The sequence below is a fragment of the Mus caroli genome, chromosome 4 (assembly GCF_900094665.2).
Source record: "Mus caroli chromosome 4, CAROLI_EIJ_v1.1, whole genome shotgun sequence".
NCBI lineage: Eukaryota > Metazoa > Chordata > Mammalia > Rodentia > Muridae > Mus > Mus caroli.
Window position 1 is genome coordinate 46,735,850 of NC_034573.1, and position 20,174 is coordinate 46,756,023.

Below are 20,174 nucleotides of genomic sequence, written 5' to 3' on the forward strand. Positions count from 1 at the left end.
GTGTCCAGGACGCCAATCAAATAATGCAATGGACATCAAAAAGTCAGAGGACTCATGAGGACCTTGAGGACTCTGACATGAACTACAAAGATTTACAGAGAATAATTTCACACTAGTCCTTGGTTCTCAGCGTAGAGGCATACATATATCTGCAGGCTTCACCTTAGCTTTCTGCTCTGCTGTTCTAACTGACAAAATCAGAAAGCCATGTCCAAGGGAATGTATCTGAGGCATCTGGGTGTGACCTGAATATATAAGGATGCCTATTAGCAAACTAGTATGTCAGTGCCTGCCGTTCCATGCTATGTAAGAAAGGGGAAGGTGACCAAGAAGTGCAATCAAAAGGTAACTATGGCCTCAGTGCTGTCTTGAAAGAACACAATCTTCTAAGTCAGGGGGCCTGTTGGAGCTGGTGAGTGGTAAGAAAAGTGTGTGGGACAGAAAGCTTTGGTCCCAACAAAAACTCCTACACAAATGCTAATTCTTTGGGCCTTTCTAAACGGTTGCCCCAGCCATCCACCGAGCACAGCCAGACCGTAAAATGGTCATTCTGACAGCAACAGTGCAAATTAGGTTTTGCTGCTCTCTTTTATAGAGAAGCTAAAATCACCTGCTCATGGTGACACATGGTGTGTCACCATGAGCCAAGTGGAGAAGGCGGAAGAAGCCAGGAGTTAAACCAGATAACTGTCTGTTTCTAGCCACTACTGTATCTCAGCGCTCACTGTCAAGACTGCCTTCAAATCACATGAGTGAGCGAGACAAGCGGCCTGAACTGTACTCCACCTCTACTAGAAATGTAAGTTTGGGCAAATCATTATAAGTGAGTGAACCCCAATTTAGCTACCAGGAAATCAGAGCAAAGGATAGTAAAGTCTACTATACAAGATTGTTGAGAACAAAATGAAATGTTACAGGAGTCAAACTGAGATGTTGTACACAAAGGGCTGCATATGCTCTAAGAGCTGAGAAGGTGGCTCAGTGGTTAGGCCCACAAAGTGCTCTTGCAGAGGACCTGAGGTGGGTCCCCAGAACTCATATCAGATAGCTCACAATTACCTGTAACTCCATCTCCAGGGGTTCTAACACCTCTGGTCTTCTCAGGCACCTACTCATGTGCATATACCCCCACACAGACATATATGCATACCTGATTTAGAAAGTATGGGTTCCAATACATGGTCCATGATTTTCAACCATGGGATTAAAAGACAATGTAAGCAAAAGGACAACACAAGGGACACTGGCATTTGAAACACTACCGTAGGGTGATTTGTAGCCATCACTTTCTGACTCTAAGGCTATTTTGTTATCATGATTAAAAAACGGTTAAGATTATTATCATTACTATCATCATTATTTAACTGGGACTACAAATATCTCAATTTCATGCCCTAACCAAAAAAATAGTAAAGGCCAGATTTTCTGTCCAAGCTATTTGTGGCGTTCTCCTAAAGACAGCGTCTTTGAAAAGGTTCAGTTGAGAGCATATTCACTCTGGATTTCGCTGGCCATCACTGAGTCTCAGGCGTGATCCACAGATACTCACACTCATGCTGTTCGTAGGGTGGGTAGCTCAGGCGGACAGAGATCAGGATCAGGAAGATAAAGAGAGGCCAGGCCACTTCCAGTAACAGCTGACACTGAACAGAAAATAAAACACAAGAGCGTGAATTTTAAATGATAACATGGTAGCCAGCTACTACTGGACTGAGAAACCCACAGAGCAATTCAGCAACTGACTGACTTCTGGCACTTCTGACTCCCTTCACTCTCCAGACTTGAAGTGACTTGTGTGTGGTATTCTGTAACATCCCATTCCACACCTGTGTCTTTAAGGCTCCCTTCTACCCAGGTTTCAAGACTCAACCATGCTTCTTTCTGCCTGAGCTAGGAAGTCCTTCTCCTGTGCTCACATTCCCACAAACATGAACAGTTCCTCTCTCACATCTCCCCCAAGCCCTAGAGATGATCTGCTTCAGTCACTGGCTCCCACATAGCACCCTTAATTAACATCTATCTCAATAGGGACACATTTCATTGTAGAATACAGTCTTATAAATTGTGATTTGTCATGGTCTCTTGGTATTCCCCCTTCTATGACGAGATCAGAAGTAAACCCTCCCTGAGTAACTGGTACTTTAGAGTATTAGGGGCATTTGGGCTTTTTGTTTTGTTTTGTTTTGTTTTGGTTTTGGTTTTTGTTTGTTTTTTAACCATGTTTGTTTTTCCTAGTTTAAATAAGGAACTTTGAATTTTCTAAGAACTTTGGTAGAGACTTTACAGCAAGCTCATTTTTGGATCTTCGGGGAGGAACTGAAACAAGATAGTAGCTATGCATGTTCCAGAACAAAAACATGAAGTTTTTATACTTCCTTGGGTTCGTGAACCCCTACTACCACAAACTATAAAGAGGAGTTTATACAAAGAGCACATTAAAAGAGAAAATGGCAAGGACCACGGAAGAAAAGACGAATCTTACTAAAGATGTCTGTAAATAATCCCAAAGAAGGAACAAAACCTCTCCGTTTGCAAACAACACTCAGCCTCTTCTCTTTTCCTTCATAGAAAATATATTTACTACTCCTTTGGGAGAGGGTGATGGACATGGATTGCAAACCATGACACCATACAACTTTTATTGTCCCTTACACCTCTGTAAACTGCTCAGGGGCAGGATTCGGGGATGACTTTCTACCAGAGAACACAGCCTGGATTTCCTGAACACTGAAAATAACTTCTCTACCAGTAAGGTTGGAGCCCTTCCTCTGAGATCCAGGTATGCTGTGCCTTTATCAGCCTGTGGCACAAGAGCTGTGTTTACATATGAGGCTCTCCCTTCTGTTACTGTGTTCTCAGCAAGTCCGCAACATGGTTAAGGGCTAAGCATGACACGGTAAGCTTATATTGGGTAAGAGAGTGAGCTGAAGCTTTCAAACTCAGAAAGACAGAAACAAAAATCGGCTGACCCCTCTGGGAAAGAAGTTTGGCAATATGCATTCAAAAGGCACATTTACCCCTTTGATCAACTATCATCTTCCTGAGAATTCATCCAAAGGAGCAAATTAAATAAGAAAACAACTCAATCCCAAAAAGCTGTATACATGATTTGAAGTGCTATAACTGTAAAGTGTTGTAAAAAAAAATAACTCAATCATACAACAAACCATAAGCATACATCTAATGAGCAATAATATATTACTTGGTTATTACAACAACATTTATGAAACACAGCTTTCACTACCCAAGAACACAGGACACAGAACCCAATACATTCTAAGCCTGCATCTTTATAAAACCACTCGCACACATTACTAAGCAAACATAGAAATAAAGCTTTTTTAATGGCATGGCTGTGATGAATTACAGAATAATGAAGCCTGAAAAGTATAAAACTGAACAGAGAATATACAAGAAGTCATTCATCTTGACACTCTGAAGCCACTATTTCAACTAACAGGATAAATCAGAGCTACCATTTAGGGAGAGCTCCATATGTACTGGGCTCATTTTACACAGTTGACTTCCAGAACATCATTGTGGGCATGGAACCATTATTCTTCTGAATTTTATACTGAAAAGTCTACTGCTTAAGGAACGGCCAGCCACAGCACTAGTCAGAGCAGAGCCAAGACCGGCAGCCAGCTGTACTAGATTCCAGAGGTCACATGAAATTCTATTTGACAAAGACAAGCATCTCCGGTAGGAAACAAATAAAATCTCCCTACGCAGCATGGACTAAAAATGTCTACAGGTTCCACAGACACAAGATAAACTAACACCCTGCAGACAGGTAGCAGTACAGGTTCCACAGACACAAGATAAACTAACACCCTGCAGACAGGTAGCAGTTATAGTGAATACTGAACATCTATAGACACTTAGTGATTTAGGTGCCTCTTGTTCCCAACAGTTCTTTCACAAAGGCTGCAATAATACTATTTTTATAAGTGACGATTGGAGGGCCAGAAAAATTATGAGCCATTGGAACCCCAATCTTAATGCCTAAATCTATGTAGTACCCACCTGGCTGCGTTGCACAGTGCTACGCTAGAGACACATACCTTCTACCTCATCACATATCCGACCCAGTAAAGCAAGCCTTGTGTTCAGGACACCTCTGTAGCCCCACACTTAGCACCACAAAGCAGCGTGCGGTCAGAATACGTTCATCCACTGAAAGAACAGACGGATGGTACCCACAGCTCTGGCAGCAAAGCACCAGAAGAAACCTTAGACATCATTCAGGAGGTGAAGGCAGAATTTGTAACCAGATCAGGGAAAGAGATATGAAGTAAACCGACAGTGACAGTCATGATAGCCAACTCACACCACACCACACACACATACTTCATAGATGTTTTTTATAGTCAGACATCCAAATTAGGATCATTACTGTAATACTCACTTTACATACGAGGAAACTGGGGCTGATTAATAAATTGCCCAAGGAACTGGTATGTGAAAGAGTTTAGATTCAAAGCCAATCTAGCTTAAGGGCTGCTTCTCTTAGGCATTGAGGTCACCAATTTCCTTTAGCCCCTTTCTCTCACCACGTAGACCGTGTAGACTCCTGACCTTTCAAAGCTTCTACTGAGCTGAGCACTAATATGTATGTATGTATGTATGTATGTATGTATGTATGTATGTATGAGGACTCTGTACACAACATTCACACCACCAAAATCACAGAGCTCATGGGAGATTCGATATAATTATGCTTCTTTATCCTGTGCCTCCAAAACTATTTTTGTCTCTAAACATCAAACCCACTCCCAAGCTCAGAACGTTCTAGGTATTGCCACATCCCCTCCGTCTAGAAACTTCTCCGGGAACACTATGTCAGATCCACTCATCAAAGTCAGACTTCTCCTCGTTTCTAACCTCGCCATTTTTCCTGAGCCTAAGGCATGAATACACAGCCTGGGGACAAAGCTGCTGCCTGTACTGTTAGAAGCTTCTACTGAAGACTCCTGAAAGTCCTTCATGGCTACACCAACTCTGTATCTTCTCACCATATAGTGGCAATGGTAGAAAATGTTGTTTTCAAGAAGCGATTGTCATCAAAGTCACGGCTGCTCTAGGGAACACCAGTGCACACTGTGCACCCCCTTCTCCTAACTCTTCACCTCTAACCTGAGGATCCGGAACAAGCACCCCCGCAGGAGGACTTCTCAGCTAGACAACTTTGGCTCTGGCGGACAGCTAGATGTTCGGGATTCTACTACAAACTATGTTGTGTTTAGCAGCAACACTCCTGCCCTCTACCTCTATGCCCCAGGAGCCCAGGATGCGCCCGATTAAATGTCCCAGGATGGGGGAGAGGCCCTGCCCTCAGTTGTGAGCTGCTGCTGTAAATTTCTAAGGAACAAATGCTGCTTCCTGTAAACAATGCAGCATAAAACCAAGCTCGGGAGCTCTGCCATCACCAGGGTAAGAGTCCATAAGCACCAAACCATTTTTGCGTTTTCATTCAGGGTGGTGGCAAGCCGTACACTCTCCCCATGTGCACAGTCCCCATGGATAGCCACATTTAACTTTTGTTCCTGGTTGCAGAAGCTAATACACCATATCCCAGTCATGAGTGCACTTAGCTTCCTTGCCTATAGACAGCAGTGGTGATCTTACCTTCAAGATTTATCCTTATAATTTCAAGGTTGGCGTGGTTCAAGGGCTGTGTTTAAAGAACACTGAAAGATCAATGGAATAAAATTTGGCCCCGGGAAAAGATCTTCTGAATAACAGTAGTCAAAAAAAAAAAAACAAAGCAAGCAAAAAATATTGAAGGTTTGAAAGACAAAATGATTGCTTCTTACACTGAGCTAGAGATGCTAGAGTTTGATCAAGCAGAGACAAAGAATCAGAGAGAACAGACACCAAGGAAAAAGGGAGGGAAACATGCTTTCTGTCTGCAGCATGGTCGCTAATCTAAGAAACACAGTAGAACCAGTTCCCCAGACATCAGACTGCTCTGATGAACACTGTTCACCAAAGGACGACTTGTGTGCTCCGGCAAAACCAGGTAACTAACTCTATGGTTACTACCCACTGTTAACTTGACTGAATTAAGAAAAATGGGAGGAGCTGGGTGGTAGTAGCATATACCAGCACTTGGGAGGCAGGGGCAGGTGAATCTCTACGAGTTTAAAACCTTATCTTGAAACCCCCACCAAAAAAGGGAGGAGATTAATGAGGCACACTTTTAAGTGTATCTGAGAGGATATTTCTAAAAGTTTTAACTGAGCAAGGAAGAGACCAACTCTAAACGTGGGCATCATCACCCCCAGGGACTGGGATTCCAAACTGAATAAAAAGGGGGAAAGACATTCATCCCCTGCAGCTCCCTGGTGCAGATATTATGTGACCAGCCATCTTGCGCTCCCACTCTGATACTGTCCTCACTGTGACAGGCTGTCCCTTCAAACTTCAAGTCAAAATAAGCCACTCCTTCTGTCAGCAGCTTCTTGTCAGGTGTTTGAAGAATTACTCAGCAATGAGAAAAGTTATACAGCAACCAACACTTGTCAAATCCCTAAATGAAAGACTCCAAAATATTTCCCTATATGGACAAAGTTTTATAAATGTCCCAAAAATAAGTAGGAAAGGAATTACTGTCTTACAAAGTGTGCAGGCACGGAGTGATGTGATATGAAGATACAGATTTGACTTGACCTGTCCCCAATGACACAGGCTTCATCATGTGTGCAAAACCCAAAGTGAAATCTTAAAACTAAACCAGTTCAAAGTCGGAGGGAAGGGCAATTTATAAACCAGGCCTATCTCCCAGTACTCTACAGCCTGATGCAAAACCACTCAGAACCTCAGAATGACTGTTAAAACTGGTCCTATCTTTTGAAAGGACATCTGGCCACACACTTCAAGGGCCATGTGACTTTGACCCAGTATTCCTGCTCCTGAGATCCTGGACTAAGGAGCCAACACAACAAAGTAAGAAATGGCTGTATGCATAAAACCCTCAGAAGATGTCATTCGAAACAGCAAACACTAGGTGCAAACTAAGTGTTACCAATAGGGTTTGAGCTTACAGACCTGCACTGCCAGCCTCGCATACAGCTCTCTAGGATGCTAATGACATCACTCCACAATAGACTGACAACCAGAAGACCCCACATCTCTCTTACTAACTTACCAATAATGTGTTCTTCATTGATGGAAACAGATTGCACAGAATTATTGTGAAAATGAAATGGTAGATATAAAAGTACCTTTGAAGCACTCAAGTGCAGCCTCACATCAGAATTCCTCACTAGAAAGATTATTTACAAATATGAGAACATTCAAGGCAAGCAATGCTAAGGAGCACAGTACATCATGTGGTGTGTGTGTGTACAGAATGACAAACGCTTCCTGGCATTCCCACCACTCCACTATCAAGACCCAGAGGATGAGCTGTTTTAGCCATGCTGTGCCCACCCAAAGGGCTCCTTTCAGATATAAAATTAAACTCAACTGTTTGTCCTTAACTGGATTGTCTATCCTTCCAACTCATCTTCAGCCACACTCTTCATTCAGTGAGCCAACGCCCCTGGCTTCTTTCTGTTCTCTCAGCCCAAAATACAGTGCCTCTGAGGTCGGTGCCCCTGATCTTAGCATGCTAACACCACTGCTACCATTCTGGGGTTCTGGGCTTGAATGGCAGTGAATACCTACTAGAGCCTGACTACCACAGTTCACCAGTTTACTCCTAACACTTCTGGATGCTGTAATGGTATTTTTACTTGTGTGCTGATAACATGTTACATCCTCTTCCCTCAATAAACTCTATGCTCCATTGAGGACAGAAACAGAGCCTGTCTGGTTTATCACTACATACCCAGCACAGTCTCCCACAAATAATGAATGCTCGGCAGACATTTATCTCAGTGAAACAGCAAACAGGGGCTTGTTCTAGCTTTCTTCATCTCTAGAAGTAGAAATCAAAGCTCTAGAAACACACTGAGGCTCAGGGCTGACCAGACTGGAATGAGAACCATGATGGAGGTTACTGAGCTAGGACTCAGGACAGGAAGACACATCTCTGGAATTGGGAACAGGAAAGGGAAGTGGAGTTCCCACACACTGTGACCATCTCCAACTACTTGGAAAGCAGGAGTCCTAATTGTTTTCGAGTTCATTCCAGACTGTCCTAACAGTAGTCCTTTAAGTTACTTAAGAGTTAGAATTTGCTGTTTCCTTTAAAGGCAAAGACAAAAGAGTCCATTTGGCCACCTCACGTTGTCCCTTCTGTTTCATGGAGACCTTGGCCTCTGGATCTAGGCCAAAGCCAGAGGAAGACCTGATATCCTGAAGTCCACCCCCTTTCCTGTCCCAAACGCTGTTTGCATAGAATAACTGCTGCCCACACACTAGCTGACTGGTACTTTGGACCCAAACTGAGCTTTGGACCCTTTTGCAACTCAATTCAATGTATTCTTTGCCCAAGAGAAACACTGGAAAACTTACTCTGATTGATGTACCCCATGAGTCTGCACAATGAAAGGACGGGGGGGGGGGTCCATAAGAGTCCTCTACAAACAAGGACACAAGAGCAGTGCTGCCTGTAGCCGGCGTTCCTCAGCTCCAAGCTTTTGCATAGTCTTTCTAGTGCTCCTAGCTGCTCCAAGACCTTCAAATAACAGACCAGCAACACATCCACCACTCATCAGGCAAATTCTTATTACACAAGTTGTAAGTACCAGGTTCTGTCCTAGGCTTTGGGCCATGGGTACAGATGCTTTCAGGACCAGGGGATCATGCAATGAATGTCCAAAAACTGTGGCTATCAAGGGGCTTCAAACTCTTCCCCCTTCATAGTGGGCTTATTCTGTGAGCTAAGAAAGTGCCAAAGGCTCACACAGGTTCTCATCCCTAAAAAAAAAAAAAAAAAAAAAAAAAAAAAAAACCACAACTGGATGGATTAGACAAGAGTGACACCTTCTCAGCAGTAGCTGAGGATAAAGCCAAGCCAACTTTTAAAGGCCTGGCCTGTAAGGATGCCAGGAGATAGGTTCTGACGTTACTTCGGGATTGAGCCTGTGTCCATCAGAGAGCCTCAGCTCCAACAACTGTACAAGAGGCAGGCCAGATCTTGGCAGCACCTGCTCTGCTCATGAAGTATCTGTGACTGGAAATCAACTGCGCTTCTTTCTGATTTCTCAAAATGGATTTACTTTAGCAATCAGGAAGGGAGATGACTCAGACAAGCTGGTAAGCAGTGATGTATCCTACAAAGGCCACCTGTCTCCAAGGTCTATGTCCCTACTTTCCACTTCAACAGGAACTCCTCAGTAAATTGTGTTCGACTAAATCTGCCTATCTTTCCAATCCTAGTAATTTTAAACTCGTAAGCATAATGAAAATACAGCCCTGAGCAAGAAGCAGCAAGATCAAATCCAATGAAGACCTGCTCAGAGGAGATAACCCTAGCCCTCATCTTGTGTTCCTGGACAGTCTGCTCCTGCCTCCTTCTTGCCTGGGCACAAGAATCCATACCCTAGCACCTCCTCTTCCTCTCAAGCTTGGTGCTACCACGTGGCTACAAAAGATTGGGAAAGGGAACCAACATTGAGAACTGGAGTGAGGAGGGCTCAAGCCTCTGGCCCCATATCAGCTTTTTCTTGACTGATCTAGAGAATCTCATTGACCCCTTGTGCCTCAGTTTCCCCATCTGTAAAATCTGGTATTTGGAGCAGGCTCTCTTGAGACCCACTTTTCATTGGTAAAGTGATGTTTCTTTCTGTGACTCATGAATGTGCCCATCAAAGCAGAGACAATTTCCCACCAGGCAGGACACTGACATAAAGAGGAAAATGTAACAGACTTAGGAACATCAGGACCTAGAAATGACTCTGAGGTACAGGAGGTAGGTAAGAGAAAGGTCAGAAATGTCAAATTTTGTTGATTTTTTTTAAAATTATACCATTAAAAGTGATGTAAGTCGGGGTATGGTGGTATACACCTGTAATCCCACACAGCACTAGGAAGGGGAAGTCAGAAGGATCAGGAGTTCAAAGGCAGCCTTAGCTATATGTGAGTTCCAGGATACCTGAAACCTGGTTGTACTGGCTAGTTTTGTGTCAACTTGACACAGCTGGAGTCATCACAGAGAAAGGAGCTTCAGTTGAGGAAATGCCTCCATGAGATCCAACTGTAAGGCATTTTCTCAATTAGTGATAAAGGGGGAAAGGCCCCTTGTGGGCAGGACCATCTCTGGGCTGGTAGTCTTGGGTTCTATAAGAGAGCAGGCTGAGCAAGCCAGGGAAAGCAAGCCAGTAAATCCCTCTATGGCTTCTGCATCAGCTCCTGCTTCCTGACCTGCTTGAGTTCCAGTCCTGACTTCCTTGGTGATAAACAGCAGTATGGAAGTGTAAGCCGAATAAACCCTTTCCTCCACAAGTTGCTTCTTGGTCATGATGTTTGTGTAGGAATAGAAACCCCGACTAAGACACTGGTCTTGAAAAGACCAATAACTAAATGGCAGTCTAACCCAGCAGCTATTCATTTAACAGAGTCTAACATGTAACTGTTGGCGTCAGACTATCAGCAACCAAACGCTAGCAATGCAGACCTCTGGGAAACTCCTGAACCTCTCTGTACATCAAATTTGTTATCTGTACCATAAAGAGAACTACCTCATGGGGTTTAAGAACAGCTAGTACAATAACCCACTTTGTTGGCTGTTTGGTACACTGGTAGAGCTCTGGTCTAGCATGTGCAAGGCCCTGTAGTTAATCTACAGCAATTATAAAACAAATATATAAATAGCACATTATGTGCCTAGCTCATAGAAGCACATTCTAATTATCCTCTTTTATTATAAATAGCATGTGCATTATATTTTTCATTATTACTAATGACAATGGACACACAGATTCTAGTCATTGCTCTCTCACTAGTGACCTTGAATTCAAGTTCCTCATTTGTAACATTAAAAGTTAATCAAAAACTCTTGAAAAACTGGAATCAATCAATCTCTCTCTCTCTCTCTCTCTCTCTCTCTCTCTCTCTCTGCCTGTCTCTCCCTCCCTCCTTCCCTGCCCCGTCTGGTGTGTGTGTGTGTGTGTGTGTGTATTCACATGAACATTCAAAGGATTATACCTGGGTTCTCCATGATGAAGATTTTAAACTTTCTGTGTTTCCATTTCAATGATCATTTGAACAAAGTCTGGTACACCTATGTGAATTTACTTACGTTAGCATAACTTGTGCTACAAGCCATCAACGCTCAGGTTTATTAGTGTATGCAAAGTATGACCGTGCCAGCCTATTGATGGGATTGGACAAAAGGAAACCCAAATGGTATCAAAAGATGCTGCCCAAGTAGAAACATGGGTAAAGAACTAAATCATCAGCACAGAGTAATATAGACTGGCCAATCTCAAAATGGCCACCGTTGTATCATCTACCACCATATTTCACGTGGCAACTTATAATTTGTATTTCAGCTAAACAAAGTCAGTTTTCTTACTACAACTAAGGTAATGATATGAATTGCGATGCCTTTCTTCAGTTTCATTTGCCTTGATTTATAAATCTGTATGGGGCCTATGGTTTTATCATCAGGGTTTAAATCTACGTTTACTTACATAGTTAAGTCATTTTATAATAAAAACATCAGTGAACAAAAGAGTACCTCAGTATGTTTGTTCTCGCATAGAAGATCTCCGAGTACTAGTCTACTTTGAGAAACACTAAGTTAAACTCCCTTCAGGGTTCACTAAAGGTCTCTGACTTTCAAAGACCTTTGATTATAGACAGGTTGAACTTTATTAAGATAGCCAAGTGGAGATGCAGGTTGGTGATCCAACAAAAAGTGCAGGACAGGAGTTTAGAAGTGAGCTTCAGAGACATGTAGCTAAACTGAGAGGGCAGGATGAGAAGATTCATAGTGGTCAGAGATAAAGGCGCCACATGGAAGGCTGGCCTAAGCCTCAGAGAGCTCACCTTGCCCTACAGCATTCACAGTCTTCCAAAGGAAAACCACATTCACATACCAAGTAATGGTGGGCCTATTGGATTATTCAAAGAAAGATTGGCCCACATAGGAAGTAGGTGGCTTAAAGACCTCCTCAGAAATGGCAAGTCTCAGTTACTATAATAGTCCAGGCTGCTGTCAAAGCTGAGGAAGGCTTAGTGCTGAGATCTCCAGGCACATCTCTAAGACCTGCTTTAGTACTTCACTTTACAGAAACACTGGGGCCTACAGACAGTGCTCGTGGGTGGCTCTAAGTAGCTACCAGGAAATTAGTGAAAGGAGATAGTGGAGTGATGCGGGGGTGGGGGGGGAAGGCATTTTCTGCCAGGTTGCACCAGGTTGCAAAGGTGAGAGCCCATGCTCAGAAACCATCGCAAGCCCAAGCTATTACTTCTTCCTGACTGATCACCTTCCCTCCATGCTAAGCCATGGGCTCACATCAGAGCCTGTGTCCACAAGAACCAGACTCATTCAATTACCCCCATGTGAAAACCAAGAGCATGCTCTTCCCTCCCTCTCCAATCCCCAGCCCAGGCCCCATGGAGTGAGCAAGCGAGAACCCCACAGAGAACCCCACAGCTTACTGTTTGTCTCCTTCGAAATGTCAGGTTCTTCCACAGCAGCAGCCTTAACTGAGGCCAACAAGCCATGTCACCGCAGCCGGCACCCACAGCGACCTGCGTCTGTGGCTCGAGAGCCCTGAAGGGAGCAGCCAGAGCACAGAGCTGTGACTCTGTGGCTGGTCATTAACTGAAAGATAAAACGAGAGAGAGAGAGAGAGAGAGAGAGAGAGAGAGAGAGAGAGAGAGAGCTGTCAATCACTGCTTCGAAGCCCTATGCCGGAGAAGAGTTGCAGCTCCAGCCCTCTCACCAGACACCTCTGACACCCTGGTGGCTTGTCAAAAGGTCATGAGTCCTGGACTGCCAACCCCCAGAATCTCCAGCAGACAGAGCTTCCGGGGCAGGCTTGCTGGCTATAGGCTGGCAGCTGGTCAGAAGCAATCGATGGTCCTCATCATGTGAGCACCACTGAGGAGATTATTTTAAGAATGAAAAATATGTCTACGACATATTTTGAGAGAGTAACTTTCCCTGGCCAAAACAAAGATCAGACGTGCCATCCAAGAGCCCCAGAGGCCAGCCTGCCTTCCCTATGAATATATGTGTTCTCCCAAGACCCATCAGCAGCACTTATAAATTCTCCCTGATCCCCTGAGTGACTAGTGATATTCTCTAACATTTCGCTACAGACAAAGCTGGGCCCTTCAAGTGATAAACGGCATCACTAGCGAGGCAGTTTCCCCAGGTGGAAGGCTGAGGACTGTCTTAGATGACTATGCGCAAGCACCAAAGCAGTGCCACGGACACCTGGCTCTCTTGTGATATGGACAAAGCTTGTGTTGTGTCTCTGTGGAAAGAAAACAGTATCCCACAGAGGTGAGAGCCTGCCAAGGCCTGATCCCAGCAGGGCATCTGTGAACACAGCAGGCTCCTACAGTTGGGACATATGGAGCACACTTCTGGACTTGCTCTACCTACACCTGAACACATGGCTGCTTCACTCCTACACGGATGTCTCAAAGGTCTCCCTGGGGGGACCGTTCACCATCCTAGAGATTTTCACAAGGAGGTCGTACAACAGCCTGTGTCTTCCTTACCCAGTGGCCTTGTTACCCACTACCCAGCTGTATTTATTCAATGCTGAAAAACTTCCAAAGACTTCAGCTAAAGCAAGCTAAGGAATAAGGGGAAACTGAAAAGTGCCAGGAGGAGGAGGGACACACGGATTATTAAAGCCAGGACCATGCAATGGTTGCTAGTCACAAATCCTCAGCAGAAACCACTGCTATGAAATGACTCCCAGCGACTGTGGCATCTAGCAGCCTTCTGTTGTGGATAGGTGAAATATCAGGGCAAAATGCTAAGAGACAAAACCAAAAACTTCACCCATCAAGCCCATGATCTTGAACAACACGTGGGAGGTTTTTGATAGGATTTTAAGTCCCTGTGATACCCTTTTGTTCCCTGATACAAGAGAACTAAGATTAAAAATGTCTAGAAAAGACAGAAAAAGAAAACAAAAATCAACATGTCCAGAACAATGGGTGCCCGAGAGTGGCGAATTCTGGTTCATCTATTAGTGATGTAATAAACCGGAAATCCTATGATAGTCAAACCCTAGAGTCTTCTTTATTGTTGCTCAGCAAATCCAGAAAGGGCACAGACTACCCACAGCTCCTTACTGCAAAAATAAGATGACTTAGGCCAATAGCAAGAGGAAGACCTAGTCAGTACCATTTGGCTAGCGGTTCCCTGTTGAGAGATGCCAACTGGACTCAGAGCACTGACAGGGAGGTGACCAAATTGTTTTTTTTTTTTTTTAAAGATTTATTTATTTATTTATTTAATGTAAGTACACTGTAGCTGTCTTCAGAAGCACCAGAAGAGGGCATCAGAACTCATTACGGGTGGTTGTGAGCCACCATGTGGTTGCTGGGATTTGAACTTTGGACCTTCAGAAGAGCAGTCGGATGCTCTTACCCACTGAGCCATCTCACCAGCCCAACCAAATTGTTTTCAAGTAGCACTTAAAATATTAAAGAATTATTAACCGGGTTTTTCTTCAGTTAAAGCCACTCTCCAGGAATCACTTAGCTGACTTACAGGGTACAGAAATTTTCTCAGAGCCCACTGTAAAATAGAAGAAAGGCTGGAATACAATCAATGTGCTGCAACAAAAGAGAAACAAAGCCTCAGAATGAAGCCTGGAAGGCCCTAGCCCCCAGATGCCCAGCTGTGACCCTAGGACAAGATTTATCTTATCATCTCTGAGCAGCAAGTTCCTCATTCCGACAGGGGGCAGTAGTATCTCCCTTGTCTGGTATTCTATAGTATTAAATGAGGTGATAGAAATAAATTCAGAATGCAGTGCTAGGCATAATGCAGATGACAAAGAAACCCAGGTCCCCAGGTCCCACCCACACCCTCAGCTGTGCGGCTGCTTATCTAAAGAGGACATTCTTGTTTCTGAAAGTGAGGGGTGAGGTGAATAAAGTAGGAAGGACAAGCTCTGAATAGCTTAGGGTTGCTCTCTGGGGCCAAATCCATATCTGGAACTGTTTCCTGACTCCTGAGCAGAGATGTTCAGGGGCAAATAGAGACAGAGCCCCACATTGTGCTCATGAGAGAAGAGAACACAGCCCTGCAGAGCACCCTTGGGATGAGATGAAAAACTGGATTTTCTTGGAGGACATTTTCCTAGAAGTTTATGAGTTTCTGAGTCTCTGGAAACTAGTTTCAGATTCCAGGCTTCCCAGGGACACAGCACAAATGTCATGAGACTAGAGGAAAAGTTCTTCTCTGGGTGTGAAAACGGAAACAAGTGACGGTGACGTTGCAGCCCACCCCTCCTCCTGGACACCTGCATAATTGTCAACCATACCGCCATCTCTGAACACAGAGATCCACGCCGAGATCCACGCCGAGGGCAATGTTCCTCCCAAAGTGATTGGAAATGCCCGAGTCCTTCTACCCAGGTAACAAAAGCCAATGGGACATTTCCACATCAGTTTTCCAAAGAAGTGAACAAACAAACCTCCAACGGCACAGGGGGAAAAGGCAGTTCTGTGCGCTGGATTTCTCAATGTTTTGAAGTATAACACACTTGCTCCTGCCCCTGCATGAATTTCCAGGCACTGGCTGGAAGTGAGCCCACTTTAGAAACTTCACCCATCAAGAACCATTCTCTTGATCCTACGTGACTAGGGCAGCAGCTCCAAATTGGCCTCCTTGGCTCCAGGCTTGCCCCATTCTCCTCCCTTGGACACAAGAGCACCCCTATTTGACTAAAATCAAATATCTACACATGGTACTTATCTACCCTTCAACAGCTTCCCGCCACCCTGGATGGAGTCCTCACCAAGGTTTCCTCAACTTCCCTGGTGGGCCTTCAGCAAGAAACACCTCCTTTCACCTCCTTGGTCATGCCCTGGAGGACTCCCCCTAGGGACAAGCTGCACTCCCTCTCTCTTATGCCTTGGACTACACTGTCCCATTCCTTTTCCCAAAACAACCCTTTCTCCAGATCTGTGAGCCTGCCTACTTCCTCCACAAGTTTGGGCCTCCACGGAGCTGCTCAGGAATCCTTCTTGGTCACCTCTCTCTACCAATGTCTGAATGAGCAGGTTTTCTGCAGTACTTTCCCTACCCGGTCTGTCCCCTTCTGAGGTGGGACAACAGGATTCCTGACCCTCCATCTCTGTTATCTCCGACAAACAAATAAATCAATACCGGCTTGTTGGGAGCACTTAGGAGATATGTCCTCAATTACGTTTTTTTTAAAAGATAGCCATGAAAAACAGGGTCTCAGAATTCAAGGGTGATGGCATTCTTGGGCCTGTGGTAACTGATTTCTCAAGCTTGATTAACTAACTGATTCAGGCAATTTGTCCCCAGGGAGGGAGCCCTGTGTTCAGCTGCTTCCAAGGCAAGCTCAAGAGAGTCACAAAGAACTGCAAAGCTTCCCTGGTGACTCCTCAGGCGTCCTGGGAAGCTTAAGTGAATCTAAGTCTATTTTGCATAAACAGCAGGTTTAGCCAAGGACCTCATAGACCTCCCCAAACCACTGGGGTCATGGAATTGGCTCTCTGCCAAGCTCCATGTTCAATTCCTCCGAGCAGTTTCTCTGACTCTCAGCATTAGTCTCCCTTATCAATCTAGTAATTTCCACATCCCAACCTGATTTGTTCAAGACAGATCTGGATGAAGTGACTGCTCTAATCTTCCACCAATTTGTTTAGCAATTTTTACTTCAAACGCCACTGGCATTTGGAAGTTTTATAGAATCCACAGAAGACAAGACGTAAGACTGCTAAAAACATATCCATCCTGAATATGCAAACATGCTCACATGAGTACTTATAGGGAAATGCAAATTAAAAACACAATGAGATATCATTACACACACACATTAAACCTAAAGCTAAAGCATGAGTAAGTCTGTGGATATAATCAAACTCAATACACTGACTTCAGAAACATCAGTTGCAAGAGCCACTTTGGAAAAAAAAGTGATAGCGTCTTATAAAGCTATACATTCAGTTATGAAATGATCTGACCGTCTCACCCCATTTTACCCAAAAGAAGTGAAAGCAAAAGCCCACACAAAGATATATGCACATGTTTACAGGGACCTTATTCAGAAAAGCCAGTCAAGACAACCGAATGTCCATCAACAAGTGAATAAACAAAAGTGGGAGTGTTACTGAGCAATAAAAATGTACCCAGCATTGACACATGCACACACAACACACACAAATCTCAACAGCTATATGCTCAGAGAAACAGAGCAGACACAGGAGACAGCTATATAATATCTGAGTTGTACTAAGCACTATGAAAAAAAAAAATGAAATGAGAAAGCTTGGAACCAAACCACTGGTGGTCAAAGGTTTTAAGTGAGAGGAGAAAAGACCACAGAGGAGCATGTATGACTCAATATTGGGAAGGTGGTTGGAGTGACACCATTTACACCATTGTGTACATCTGTGAAAAGCCCAACTCTATGCTTTAGAAGGGTAAATTTTAGAGAATGTAAATCATACATCAACAAACCTAACACCAAACAGTCTCTAAAGCTATTATAATACCTAGCATACCCCAAGAGTCCAACTATGCCCTAAACCTAAGGGTTGCATACTATAAGGCCTGATTATGGTAGGATTCCCAGAGAGGGGGTCTAGTAGGTCAATACGAAATCATTACTTAGTAATTCGGCCAAACATCCTCATCTGCAACTCTCCAGGCTCCCATTAACCACAACAAATATCTAGTGGGAGCCTATCACAAGTGATGTGATGCTCCAGACCCTTAGGACTCAGTGGAGAGTAAGAGAGGCATAGATCCTATTCTCTGGGGTGGGGTGGGGGTGGGTCTCACTTTAGCAGAAAAAAATGGGAAATGGCCACATGAGAGGAGGTTCTCTCTAATAAAACATCTCTAGAAGGAAGAAGTGAGAAGCTGGGCCAACCATAGGCTGCTTACCAGCCAGCATTATAAATTCTTTTTACACATCCCTAAAGCAAACTGGAAAGACAGACAGACTCTGACAGTAGCAAAAGAAAACACAGAGAGAGAGAGAGAGACAGAGAGACAGAGACAGAGACAGAGAGAGACAGAGAGAGACAGAGACAGAGAGAGATGGGGAGAGAGAGAGAGAGAGGAAGGGAGAAGTTCAAAGGAAACTTGGTGGGAAGGGAAAATGATGATGCTAACCGCTTAGAGCTCTGCTTACCCCTCTCTTCCTGACCAGGTCATTTTGACATTTTGAACTTGACAAATGTATCTCAAAGAGAGATGCGAGAAGAGGCGAGAGACCTACTGGAAACAGAAGGAACAAACACAATAAAGGTAAAGTCAAAGAATTTATCCCCCTTGGTCAGCAAGTACGTCTTCCCCAGACTAACTACCTCAACCCGGAAGCACTTAAGTCTGTTGACAGAAATGTAGGACATGGCCGGGCAGTGGTGGCACACACCTTTAATCCCAGCACTTAGAAGGCAGAGGCAGGCAGATCAATCTCTAAGTTCAAAGCCAGCCTGGTCTACAGTACAAGTTTCAGGACAGCCAAAGATACAGAGAGAGAGAGAATGTGTGTGTGTGCGTGTGTGTGAAAGAAAGAGACAAAGTGTGTGCAGGAGACAAAGTGTGTGCATGGCCACACTGTTACTAGAAACCCTTGCTGTTTGGAGACAGAGGGTGGACTTGTCATGTTCCTTCCTGAAAGAATACAAGCATGATTCCAGTGTTAGGCTCCACGAGAGAAGAGTCATTCAACCCATGACTGGCAATTCCTTAGACAGTGCCTGTTTCCCAACAGCAAAAGTCCCCAAGCAGAGACCACATAAGTGTCATGTCTCACTGGAATTGAGAAGTTGGTCTTTCTGGACAGGAAAGGGGTGGGAGCTCCAAGTCTGTGTTCCATATGACAGCTGTACTTTTTTTCTTTTTTTTCTTTTTTTTGGTTTTTCGAGACAGGGTTTCACCAGGCTGGCCTTGAACTCAGAAATCCGCTTGCCTCTGTCTCCCAAGTGCTGGGATTAAAGGCGTGCCCCACCACGCCCGGCTGCAACTTTTTTGAGAACAGTCACATGCCTCTGGCTAGTAAGCCTAGTAAGAGTCTCTCTTGATTCTACTTATTCTTCTGAATGCATTTCTCTCCTCGGTGCCATCAAAATAGTTCAGAAACTTAGCATGTGCACCCAGCAACTAATTCTCATTTTCAAACAGCAATGGGTATATGACCGCTACTCTCCAAAACTTTCAATAAATAAATATATGTGTCTCTCTATGCATATGTATAAGCTCTGCTTTCTTAAGACAACAGATTTTCAGTTAGCAGAAACCAGATGCAAGGTGAAATTTCTGACCATAGCTGGAGACATGTCTTAATACAGCTGTCTGTAGATTTCCTTTTCTTAGGGGAGGTAAAAATGGACAAATGAAAACTGCGTATCTGTGGTGTTTCATACTGCTAAATGACGAGGCAGTTAAACTACAAAGCGGGGGGCGGGGGGGGGGGTAGGTCCAACTGTAGCCGATATGCAAAGGTGCTGAGCTCAACTGATTGCATATTCATGAGATAGCGATACAAAAGCAAGAACAGATGAGGCTCCGGCCTCATCCCCAGAGGGTTGTGCAAGGTCCTGAAATATCAAGAATGAAACCTGTAAGCCCAACAGAGTATGCTTGCTATAGAAAAGGCCTGTTCTCTAATAGCTTCTCGGAGCCTATGTCTCTGGATCAGTAGTCACGTTCAGGGAGAAGCCTAATGAGGTTACTAAAGGCCAGGAGACCTGGCTGGCACAGGCTCACTGCATCCATAATTTCAGACCAGATAGGCTGCTGTGGAATGGGAGGGATTGTGAGACATCCTATAATTTCTCCAAGGCTGACCCACCAGCTTAATCCATGCCTGAAGCTAAGCTGACTGTCTTGATTAGCCTTCCTGGCCTCTAGTCTTAGGCTCACTACCCCAAAGCCATCCTCGTTAGTGGTCCCTTAAATGCTCCCTTACTCAAATCAACAAACAGGCACCCCAGAAATGATGTCACTACCTAAAGATAATATTCTTAACACTGCATTTATTTATTTATTTATTTATTTATTTATTTTTTGGTTTTTCGAGACAGGGTTTCTCTGT

General features: G+C 44.2%; 1 protein-coding gene across 1 annotated transcript in view; it reads right to left on the minus strand.

Moving 5' to 3' along the window:
- Window positions 1-20,174, minus strand: part of Abca1 (ATP binding cassette subfamily A member 1) — a 126,129-nt gene that overhangs the window by 97,084 nt on the left and 8,871 nt on the right. The window contains exons 2-3 of the mRNA XM_021159924.2: window positions 12,559-12,724; window positions 1,550-1,643 (exon numbers count right to left, since the gene is read on the minus strand). Coding sequence (XP_021015583.1) covers window positions 1,550-1,643; window positions 12,559-12,624 — 160 coding nt within the window. The 5' untranslated portion in view covers window positions 12,625-12,724. The remainder of the gene's footprint in view (window positions 1-1,549; window positions 1,644-12,558; window positions 12,725-20,174) is intronic.